Here is a 12,603-nt window from a genome sequence, read left to right as displayed (position 1 = left end):
ATATAAATATGTAATTGATCTAAATATTTTTTCAAAAGCATCCAAATAATAACATACTTTACAAAATATATACAGTATATTATTGTTATAATGTAGCCTACCATCATCTAATCATTCTAAAAACAATAAAATCAGACAATATCAGTTATGTAATATGACAAGTAGCCTAATTCAAATATTGGATGTGTTCTAAAATGAAAAGTGACATCATATAGCAGATTTATAAGCAGCTTAGCTCATTCATTTAGCACACTGTTGATGTGATTGCTTTAACAGGCACTAGAGGGCCAGCTTAGGCAGGGCCATAAATATGACTGTTGAGTCTGTCTCCAAATAAAAGCATTTAATGGAAAAGTCTTCACCTTTACCCTGGTTTGTTTATGCTCAAAACCAAATTGATCCTTTTGGATTTATACACTTGATTAAGTTTTATGTTAATCAATGTCATGGTAGGCCAACATGACATTGATTAGGCCGTGTGCAAAAAAACAACAACAGCATTATGTTCACACATTAAAATAATTCAAACAGAATTTCTGAGAACACATTTCTGAAATAGCTTACATTACTTAGTTGGAAATAGTCCCCTCTGATACCAGATGAGTGTCCACGCCATCTCTGACGTTAATCGTAGGCTATTACTAGGCTTCTCCACTAGATGTCATCCTTTTATTTAACTACCTTGTGTTGCATGTTCATTTCTGGTGGAGACAGGTCATGATACTGGTGTGCAGCCTGCAAGATGCTCCAGTCATTTGAAGGAACCAGTGCTGCATGGTCACGGAAGTTCATTATTTGTTTATCAAATTAACCATTAAAGAGCAAGAAGATGTGAAAGAGAACTCCCGCACTGTGTGAGAAGTTTTGTCCTAAGCACCCACAGAAAGCTTGAATGTCTTTGACAGCGTGAAAAAAATGATTTCTATTTCATGTCTCCTTGAACTTGAACAGATAAATGTTCACAAATTTATCTCAAAATGCCCGCCTTAGTAAACATAGTCAGTTATGGCTTAGTGAAAGATGATCCCCGCATATCTTAAAGTTGATTTATGTTTTTAATGTTAATCAAACTAGAAAAAATATCAATCAAATAAATAAATAAATAAACCCTAGAGAAATTTTTTTATATGTATTTTATACTACAAATATATTAATATATTTACTGCTATATCGCTTGAGACTTACTGATATAAATGTTATAATTAACTTTATTTTGAGTACTTCTTCATTGCACAATGCACATTTCTTAATATTAAGCCAAAATGTGTTTTAATATCACTATTATTAAGGATAGTATGATCATTAACAGTTCCACTAACACAATCAAATATATAAGTTTATCTTTAGATGGACCATAGTTCCAGATAACTAAGGTGTATTAAATTAGAAAATTAGTTCTAATTTAGGAGACTTTAAGTATATCAATTTTGTATACCAAAAGTACAATTGCAGGGTATTTAAGTATATACATATGTAAATATATTTGCAGTATACTTAGCATAAAATAAATGTATATTTATTTTTCACTTTAGGGGAGAATTTATTTGATTTTTATTTTTTTTATTTTTATTTTTTATTTATTTTATTTTTTTGCATAACCGATTTTGCATTCTGTGCATATCTCACAGGTGAACTCCCCTTGATTTTGATTTGAACAATCAAGATGAGCTCATTCCTGGCAGCTTCACATCTAATAAACAATATAGATGATGCTTTCAGCATCGTCATCTGTTTGCTTGTATTTCTGTCGAGCCTCACTAGTTCCTTTTTTGCAGCCTTTGTTTCAGCCTTTGCTTCTTTTTGGTGAGGAAGTGAGGAAATCCGTTGGTTAGGCCAATTTTGCATTGGCCTGTGGGACAGCTACACTTTGTCATTAACTGCATGCCTGGCTTTTAGAAAATGGATATATTATAAGATTTTTGATTACCTAATTCGATTTTTACTATAGTTTCTCTTAGGTTCAGCACGCTGCTGGCAAATTGTCCCAAGGGTGTGATGGAGGGTGTGTTGTGGTGAGGTCAGAAGATGATGCCTGGGTCCATTAAAAGAACAACAGACACAAACACATTCGCACGCACATGCACAAAAACGCACACACATTCACACACATAGTCACACCAGCAACATCAGTAACAACATTTCTTAACAGGGAAAATAACAACATTGCATATTCACTAAAACAACAGATTAGGACATTCAAAACTCGGCAAGTTACCAACTTAAGGTGTCTAAAAATTGGAAATTTGTGATTGCAGTACATTTTGTTCCTTTACATATATTGTTTATTTGTTTCATACATAAAACTCATTATTAAAAAGGGGAATTATTGTTATTCACCCCAGCATTTTGCTTTTCATTTGTTTCACTCACTGCTATGCAGTGTTGTTTACCGTTTTGATTAATTTATTCAATGATAATCAATAAGTAATCAATATTAAATCAATAAGTAATTACTTCACAGCTGCTAAAAAAGTACGTTCTATATAGTTGAAGTGTGTTTAGTATGAATGTAATGTTTTGAAATAACACAGTTGCCATGGTGTCATTTATCATGTGACCCACCATGTCAGTCACGTCACTTTACCATCATTCACAAATCCTCTCCTGTGCCCTTATTGGATAGTAAAGTGTCCATCTTATGCACACTTCAGAATCTCACCGGTTATCTGGGTACTTTTTGCATACTTTTCTACGAGTACTGTGAATTTGGCTTCTTTTGTCATATTGATTTTTACCTACTATTTAGTAGGAAAGAATGTGATTTTGAACGCAGCCACATGTGTTCTTAATGGCATACTGTGTACTGCATACAGACTTCAGAATCTTTTCGGTAGTAGTATGCCATTCAGGTACTTTTTGCCTACACCCTTATACTGTGAATACTGACATACGTCTTTTGCCACATACTGTTTTTAGCCTATAGGGAAGTATGCTATTTCGGATGCAGCCAGTCAGAAAAGTCAAGCAGAAAGGGAAAACGGTATTGTGAGCTCACACTTGACTGAAACGCAAAATAAAAGGAGCGCGGCAAATGAATGAGTATGGCCATGGAAAGTGTTGCAAAATCATTGCTGCTAATATAGGATGACTATATTTTGATTACCAAAAACCAGGACACTTGGCCCAGCAAACCGATACTCAAATAATACTCAAAGTTTACTCAAAGATACCTTATTAATTTCAATACATTTAAAGTAGGCTATGCCTCCTCTGTATGAATAGAAAAATGTTATATTACAAGACACAAATTCAGATAGGCTTCTCAGAGGTTACTCAACATGTTTTATTATGACAGGTTTCAAAAATAATGAAATAATGTCTCTTCTGTAGGCTATTAGAAAAATAAATAATAAATAACTAAAAAAAATACCTCCAAATTGAACAAAAATAGCTCTCACAAACTTACAAAGTACTAACAAAATATATTTATATCTTTAGTTTTCTTCCTCTTCCTGCATGGAAAACACGACTGTTGGTCAACCATATGCTAAAAGTCTGTTGCAGAGACATGATCGATGTTCTTAAGCTTATTTTCCAGCTGCCAATGATTTTTGCAATTAATCATATATTTATTTTTCCTCTATTTTGTTTGTAGGCTATTTTTGTTTTGTTTTGTTTTGTTTACAAAAATATAAAAAAAAATTGTAGCCCCGCCCATTTTCAGCTCGTTGTCTTCTGTCTTCCGGTCTGTATTTTCACAGTGATCTTGCCTATTTATGAATCAACGGCTCGTTTTAAAATTTCCCCGGTCTACAGACATTTGTTAAAACGTCTGCTTTAAACATTACAATGCTCATGATAACTTTCGTTAACTTTACATTAAGTAAATCCGGACAGAGCGACCGCGAAACCGGAAGTTCAAAAACAATATTCTAAAGATGGCGGCGACCTCGTTTCTCTGGTGCATACATAGGGGTGCATAAGGTCTATACTTATTCTCTTTTGCAGTTATTTATTTTATCCTTTGCTAAACTCATTTTCTCTCCATCTATCCTTTATTTTTCTTTTGCAATTAATTATTATTTATGTATTTATTTTTGCTCAATACCTTATTTTTCTTTTGCAATACTTTTATTGTGTTGCAAATGTGTGTGGCAAGAATGTGACTTCTTTTTTACAGTCTATGGACTCCACATTGCACCAGCAGTTACGGGGTTAATACCATAGATATCTATATAAAGGCTAGATATCAGCACGATAAACAAATACTCTTATATCTCGTTGAAATCTTACCGGATTTACAAACGGTTTGTTTTCTCACAAACGTTATTAACGTGGCTATAATTATCTGGATGATTATTTATTTATACACTTATTATTCATAAGTATGCTGTGTCATAACTACATCTCTGACGTTTATAACAAATCAAACCGTTTGAAAATCGGTAGAAAATTGAGCAAGTAATGGTTATTTAAAAAGTACATGTACCATTAACACAATGTTACGAGTGAGCGAGCTGCCTGTGACAAGATGGCCGCCAGGTGTAGACGTCGACCTCCATTGGCCAGCAGCGTGGACGAGATATCCTGATATCTATGGTTAATACGAGAGAACCGGAAGTGTCGTATTAGAAAATATACATGCTGCGTAGGCTATCGTGCCAGTTGATATTGCTCTGCGTTCGACATTAAAGCTTCAACAAAGAGCTCATTTGTTTGTCTATCTTAAGACACTACAGTGTATATACTTTTGTGTCGTTAGATTTATTCATTACGTTTAAAAAAAAAATAACTAGCTTTAGACTTAATACCACATTGACCTGACTTATTGTCCTTTTTTTTCTTTTTTTTTGTTATTTTTTGAAATTGTGTCCGTTGGTTTGCATGTTTTTTTCTGTGTTGGTTTAAATATACTGCATCACAGGCACCGCTTCACATGAGTGTCAGGTTGCCCCTCCTCTGAGTTGCTGTAGTATAAAATCAAACTGCTGTCAGTGCGCCACTGAGACTGACTCACTCATACCACATTGCAGGTACGCAGTGAGAGGACAAGTGTTCATCAAACTATTTTCCCGGCGAAAACCCCCCTTAAATCTAAAGCAAAATGGTGAGTAGAATATTCTTTTTATTGTTAGATCTAAATCTCTTTGCCTGTAAGTACATGTTTGAACACGGATGCATTTAACTTATCTTATCATGTGCTCAAAATTGGAATATCGCTTTTAACACGTGCGAATAAAGCACTGTTTCCATCCAGCGAGTCGAAGATAATTAAATCATCACTTCACGATAAACTGGCGCTAAATATTACTTTGAAAAATGCAAGCTGACGCAGTAGGATAAGCCACTGTGTATAGTATTATAGGCCTATAATATTGAGCGCGCAAACGAAACAAACGCGGCCATGTTATATACGTTTCTGATGCGGATGCAGCTGGGAACGCAGTTAGTTCAAGAGGGAATTATAACAAGACACTTTGACGACAGATTGGGCATTTCAGTCAACCAAAGCAGCATTTTAAATGCTGTGCAACGAGGTTGGTCCAGTTCAGTCACGTGACTTTTTTTTTTGATGCGTATATAGAGGATTTATTTTTTTTCATCGTAGTTCATACCCACGTTTCTTATAGCATAAAATATTCATCCGAGTCAGTCGAGGCCACACATTTTTTTATTATTTTTTTTTAGTGCGCATTTTTTGAATTTATGAAAATCTGGGCGTTTCCATTTAGCTTTTAAAAAAATGATATTTCAAAATGCGTATACAAACAACAGGTGGATGGAAACCTAGCGAGCTAAGGATATGCTTTTTATTAACTGTGTATTTAGAATTTTAATAACACGTTAGCAAAAAAATAAAAAAAGATCTATAAAAAAATTAAATCTATAAAAACCGTCTCTTTAAAAGTGACTACTAGCCCAAAGTAGTCCTAATGGTTATTTTAACTGTTTTATATGCCATATTATTTTTATAGCTAGATTTGACCACATTTTATCAGCACGTCAGAGCTTTATGCCTTTAGCACTTATGGGTGTGGTTATGGGTGTGTTTGTGATTTTACTGAACACCGATGTGGCTCCTGCCTCAGTATGTCCCATGATCCAGAAAAAAAGACACAAAGATGTTCATGCTGGTTGAAAATATGCATAATAATAAGAGAAAGAGGCATCTTAATCAGAGACTATGTAATTATAGTTGAAGGTGAAATAAATGTTTTTCTTAGTATGACTAAGATGGCATCATTCAGTAAGGTGATTCATAGTTTGTGAATGTTCTAGAATCTCAAGCTTTGGGTAAGTGTGTGATATTATGTGCCAACAGCCATTTGAAATAAACCCACATGCATTGCAAAATGGACTAGTGCCAACAAGCCCCCTGTTAAGAACTAAAGAAGTTGTAAGTCTCTAAGCCGGTTTTACATGGAAAATATATTAGAACCATGTGTGTAGGAGTTTGTTTATGCTGAATTCCAAGGACAAATGGTTCTCGCATTCTAAACGTGGCAGTCACACTCATGAGGACATTGTGTTTGTCTTTTGGATGCCATCTGAACCATTTTACAAGATTTCTTACTGAATGTTCTCTGAAACATCACTATTTTGCAAGCTGGCTCTCTAAAGCATGGAAATTGGGTTTGCAATGTGAAATTGCTAATTTATTTCTAGTAAAAAAAACAAAACATTTTACAAGTCATGAGATGAGGTCGGTCGCCACCCAGTAAAGTTAACGATTAACAAACTTTAGTCTGTCATATCTCACCTTACACTTTGTAACCACTTTGTAAGTCGCTTAAATGCTCTTTTTGTAATCATTACACATTATACGGTTGAAGGTAAAAACAAATATCAAGTTCACTTAAATGAACAAGTGAATTTGTGCTCATTACATTAGGATAATTCCTATTGTGAACATGCAATTGACAAAGTATTTAAAAAAGTAAATACTAAAACGGCTCAATTTTGATGGTCGGATGAATCGTGCACATTATTCTATGTAATCTTTCGTCAAAAATGAAATAACCTGCTCCACCCTCTTAAATGATTTTCTTTTTCTGATGACAACACCTTGGTATGTCAGACATTATATTAACAAATAGCAAAACTACAATTTGGGCGCTGTTCAGCAAACTCCATATTAATATCTGACTCTGTTATGGTCGATTCAATCAATCTCTAATGGTGAAGGTCAAGGAAATGGAAAAATAATGATTCCTCCAAACTGGAGAAACACCCAAACACAGTTATGGCATATTTCTATTGCAACTATTTTAAGGGGGGTTTAGGGGGGTTAAAAAGGTTTTTTACATTACAACTTCCAGGTTTATACTGAGAGAACAAGAAATATGAGACAAGTAAAAAAAAAATGAAGACAACTCATTGTGGGGTTGGTGGTGGAGGATTTGGTTGGGGGGAAAAAGAGCTAGTGGAGAAAGATGACCTGTAACAACCCATAAATAACTTCTAACCTGGCTGCCATGCCCAAACTAGGCAGTCCCATGTGCCTGTGTAATGTACCATCCCACTCCCCACTGACTCACCAATAGGGACAGAGGGGTAAAAATAGTGTCCCAACCCCAGGAGAATGAATTTAGAGGAAGAGTCATGCAGACAGAGAATAAGAGTCTGGATATTTCTTCTCAGGCTGATGTAGGCCATCATCTCTCTGGAGCGCAGGCACAGTTTTAGGTGCTGAATCATTACAGAGCACTTTTACTGCAACCTTGTGACCGGTTGCACCAGTGTCTTAAAATGCAACGCTGACATTTATCACTTTAAAAATGCCTCGTACCTTTTTCCCCCTTTCTTGATTAATAGAAAGTTAAAAATATATATATATATTTTTATAACTAATGTATTTATTGCCACTAAAAAAAAATCCTGACCCCCAAACATTTTGAAAAGTAGTTGTTTAGCACATTTCGCTGTCTCATACATTTTTTGTAACATGGCCACAGAAAACCAGAACATAACTTTTTACTTTTTAATTCTTTTGTTTATTCCATTTCCCTTATAGCACACATACTAAAATTCCACATTAGGGTGCAGCTTGCTTTCTTGTCTGATATAAACCTGTTGGGGCTGATGTCGACACCTCAAGCCTTTTCATGCTGCTTCAGACTTGCTAGAGTGTGTGTGAGGAGCGAGGACATGTTTGTGGAAGGTGTTTTGTGTGTATGTGCGAAGAGAAAATGACGACTATGGGGGTTAGACGGCCTGTCTGCCGATGGTGCCATAAACGTCACATCGTAAATGGTTCCCAGGTCGAGTCTTTCAGGAAACTCCCTTTCCAAACAAACAGAGGTGTTTAACATGTCATGATACGAATTCAAGGCTGGCTTAGACTTTATCTCAGGATTGTCATCTAGATCAGCATGGCTGACGACAAATGTGTTTGGGGGCTTTGAGTGATCCAGCTAGTCCTTTAGTCCTGTCCTGTCAGCTGCAGATGTCAGTCATCTGTGATTGACATTGTGTAATAAGCCTACCTCGCACAATTAAGAGCCGTTTTTGTTTGCTTCTGCCCCCTGGTGTGCAAAACAAAAGTCTTGGTTTGGAAAAAGTTGGGTTTGGAAATTTGTATTGATTTCATATTGACTGCCAAATGTCCCATGAATGTTGATGAACACTACAGAATGTACTGTCACCTAATATGTCATGTTTGCAATGCCATACTGCACTACTTGGTTTCTAATAATCTGTTTCCTCTCCACAGCGTGAGTGTATCTCTGTCCACGTTGGCCAGGCTGGCGTCCAGATGGGTAACACCTGCTGGGAGCTTTACTGTCTGGAGCACGGTATCCAGCCCGATGGCCAGATGCCTGACCACAAACCAGTGGGTTGTCATGATGACTCGTTCACCACCTTTTTCAGTGACACTGGGTCTGGCAAATACGTACCTCGTGCCATCTTTGTAGACCTTGAGCCAACGGTCATTGGTAAATATCATCATGGTGTTAAGTTTAAGGTCATGCATTTGAAAATACATTAAAATCATTGCAATGCCAAGCAGCACTTTGCATTTATAATAGAAAGAAAAAGGGACGGCACACTGTTAAAATGCAATGTTTCAACCATTTTAATCAGTAAAAAACCTTGTATTTATTAGCAACTGGACAAAAGACTGTTCTCAATCAATAATTACATTTATTATCACAAACTAATGATTACACTGATTGCGTATTAATAAATCAAGATAAATGTTTTCAGAGGCATAGGGGTCAAGATCCTGCATTTTAATACAATTTGTATACGGTTATATTATTAATATTTTGAAATAAGAACGTATTGAAATTTTTCATTTTAATGTTAAAGTTTTAGTAATTTGATAACCGAGCAGAACGGTCTGTTATATTGAAAATGTATAGATTTTATAATTTAATCTAAAAAATAATTTGTATTAAATCATTTAAATTAAATGTTACTTAATAAATAATAGTTGAATTATTTTCTGAAATCTAAAATGTTATAATAATATAACCATGAGCAAATCTGGAATGGATCACTGATAATTAAATGTTATTTTGTTCCCATGATTAGTGCTATTTTAGTATTTATATGCTATTATTGTCACTTTTAGGTTACATATAAACACATTACGAATGCTGAACAGAATAACTTAGCACATGAGTAGCCATAGAAACTGACAGGCAGGGAGAAAACAAAGCCAGAAAACAGTCAAACTAAATATTACTGTGACAGTACGCCCCCTCCCTGAAAGGCGCGACCTCGCGCTGACAGTCCCAACGAGGACAGGAGAGGTGAGAGGTGAAACCAGGGTGATGCAGATGGTGGGACGGACCATGGAGAAGCGCGGAGCAGGAGCTAGGTGGCACCCCAGCATCCAGCCAGGGTGAAACCACACGACGGTGTTGAAGGAGGGAGGAGCCATGGCTGGGATTTCCTCAAGGACGACTGATGGTGGTAGAGCCTTAGGTGCAGACGGAGAGCAGGGGGACCCAAGCGAACCCTAAGGCTGACGAAAGGCGTTGGTCATGAATTAGGTGATTCCAGAAGAGAGGCGGGAGAGGGAGGCCGGGTGGGACCAGCGCAGATGAAGGTAGGCAATCAAAGTTGGGTTGTATCAGTGGGGGCATGGAATCATCCTCTTCCCAAACCCATTCTCCAGAAACTCATGACTCGCCCTCGGTGGCTGTGTAAGTGTCAATTCATCCCCTTGAACTGCACTATAGCCTCCTATGGAGGCACACGATGAAGCCGGCTCACACACCTGGTCAGACGTGTACTCTGGGCTCAGTCGCTCCTTGCGCTGGCTCTCCGTCTACAGTGGGCTCAGGCGTCGTGTCCATCTCACTGGGTAGTGTCAGGCTGGGCTCTTGAGTGGGGCTGGTGGTGTCCTCCTCGGGACTGATCGTGAACTCGGATTCATTGTTCACCAGCACCCACTCCACTTAGGCGGAGAAGTCCTCGCTAGCAGGCGTGCCTTTGCCTGCTCGCTCAGGCAGGTGTGGAAGAAAACGGTGAGCGAGTCACCCGAATAGTGCACAAGGCATGCCAGATCTGAAAAGTCCTGGGTACAATCCTCCAGTGACTGGTCCATCTGCTCCAGGCATAACAGTCTTACTGCCAGCAGATCTATGGGGAAAAATAACACCACAACAAAATATTGTCTTGGTCCGGTCTTCTGTCACGTCTGGGTTGTATATAAACCCTTAGATATAAGACAAACACACAGGAAGGCAGGAACATAGCACAACACATATACACTGACAAGACCGGACAACTCACAATTGAATCAAGGGAACTTGTATAAAGGGAATTAATTAGACAACAGTTGACCAGAATAAGTAATGAAATGAGTAACCATAGAAACTATTAATGAAACTGACAGGCAGGGAGAAATGTGACAATTCTAGTATTAATTAATATTAATTATCGTTTGGGTTTTATTTTAATTTCAATGTTAAAGTACTTTAATAGTTTTAGATTTAGGTAACATCACTGTCCAGGGTTTGGTGATTTGTTAGCACTAACTTTGTACGGCACTGGTATGTTATTCTTCCAGACGAAGTCCGCACAGGCACCTATCGTCAGCTGTTTCATCCTGAGCAGCTCATCTCAGGCAAAGAAGACGCAGCGAATAACTATGCCCGAGGCCACTACACAATTGGCAAGGAGATCATTGACTCAGTGCTGGACCGCATACGCAAACTGGTAATGTGAAAAAATTGTGTTGCATGTACTTGCCAATGAGATCAAATTGACAGAGACTAAAATGCAAGTTCTGTTCTTTCTTCCGCACAGGCCGACCAATGCACGGGGTTGCAAGGTTTCCTGGTCTTCCACAGTTTTGGTGGAGGCACAGGCTCAGGTTTCACCTCCCTTCTGATGGAGCGTCTCTCAGTTGACTTTGGAAAGAAGTCCAAGCTAGAGTTTGCCATTTACCCAGCTCCCCAGGTGTCTACGGCTGTGGTGGAGCCATACAACTCCATCCTGACCACCCATACCACCCTCGAGCACTCCGACTGCGCTTTCATGGTGGACAACGAGGCCATCTATGATATCTGCAGGAGGAACCTGGATATCGAGCGCCCGTCCTACACCAACCTCAACCGGCTCATCAGTCAGATTGTTTCCTCCATCACCGCCTCGCTCCGCTTCGACGGCGCCTTGAACGTCGATTTAACGGAGTTCCAGACCAACTTGGTGCCGTACCCTCGCATCCACTTCCCGCTTGCCACATACGCTCCGGTAATCTCCGCCGAGAAGGCCTACCACGAGCAGCTCTCTGTGGCTGAGATCACCAACTCGTGTTTCGAGCCCTGCAACCAGATGGTGAAGTGCGATCCACGACATGGAAAATACATGGCCTGCTGTTTGCTGTACAGGGGAGACGTGGTCCCAAAAGACGTCAACGTGGCCATTGCTGCCATCAAGACCAAGAGAAGCATCCAGTTTGTTGACTGGTGTCCCACTGGGTTCAAGGTGGGCATCAACTACCAGCCCCCAACTGTGGTTCCTGGTGGAGATCTAGCCAAAGTGCAGAGAGCGGTGTGCATGCTTAGCAACACCACTGCCATTGCTGAGGCTTGGGCTCGTCTCGACCACAAATTTGACCTGATGTATGCCAAGAGGGCCTTTGTGCACTGGTATGTGGGCGAGGGAATGGAAGAAGGAGAGTTTTCTGAGGCCAGAGAAGACATGGCAGCTCTGGAGAAGGACTACGAAGAAGTGGGCCTTGATTCATTTGAGGAAGATGAGGAGGGTGAAGAGTACTAAAATGGAAAATTGTTATTTTTCTACCAGAGAAATATAATAAAATTAAGTTTAACTGATGTTGTTGTGGTGGTTCTTTTAATATTTTTTGACATTGTCAAGTAGTAAAGTGCATGCCACATTTTAGATTTTGATTACTAATACTTTATAGGCTATGAATCTTCTGTAAGATATTGGATATTATCAACACTATTTAATCATAAGCTATTATGGTAATATGGTTATATTATTTAAATTAATAATTAATTGAAATGGTCTAAATGCAATCCATGCAAAATAGGGATGGGCAACGATTAATCACATCCAAAATAAAAGTGTGTTTACATAATATATGTTTGTGTAGTGTGTATAATTAATTTGTATATATAAATACCCACACGTGCATGTATATATTTAAGAAATATGTGCATGTATATATTTTATATATAT

General features: G+C 38.1%; 1 protein-coding gene across 1 annotated transcript; it reads left to right on the top strand.

Moving 5' to 3' along the window:
• Positions 1–3,872: 3,872 nt before the first annotated feature.
• On the top strand, positions 3,873–12,233 carry tuba8l2 (tubulin, alpha 8 like 2). Its single transcript, XM_089132544.1, has 5 exons — positions 3,873–3,924; positions 4,974–5,047; positions 8,654–8,876; positions 10,964–11,112; positions 11,203–12,233. The coding sequence occupies exons 2-5, from the start codon at positions 5,045–5,047 to the stop codon at positions 12,175–12,177; spliced, it is 1,350 nt and encodes a 449-aa protein (XP_088988670.1). The 5' UTR covers positions 3,873–3,924; positions 4,974–5,044; the 3' UTR covers positions 12,178–12,233.
• The last annotated feature ends 370 nt before the right edge of the window (positions 12,234–12,603 follow it).

The sequence above is a fragment of the Pimephales promelas genome, chromosome 6 (assembly GCF_988280905.1).
Source record: "Pimephales promelas chromosome 6, fPimPro1.hap1.1, whole genome shotgun sequence".
Lineage (NCBI taxonomy): Eukaryota > Metazoa > Chordata > Actinopteri > Cypriniformes > Leuciscidae > Pimephales > Pimephales promelas.
The sequence above is the reverse complement of the archived record's forward strand: the minus strand, read 5'-3'. Positions and strand labels throughout refer to the sequence as shown.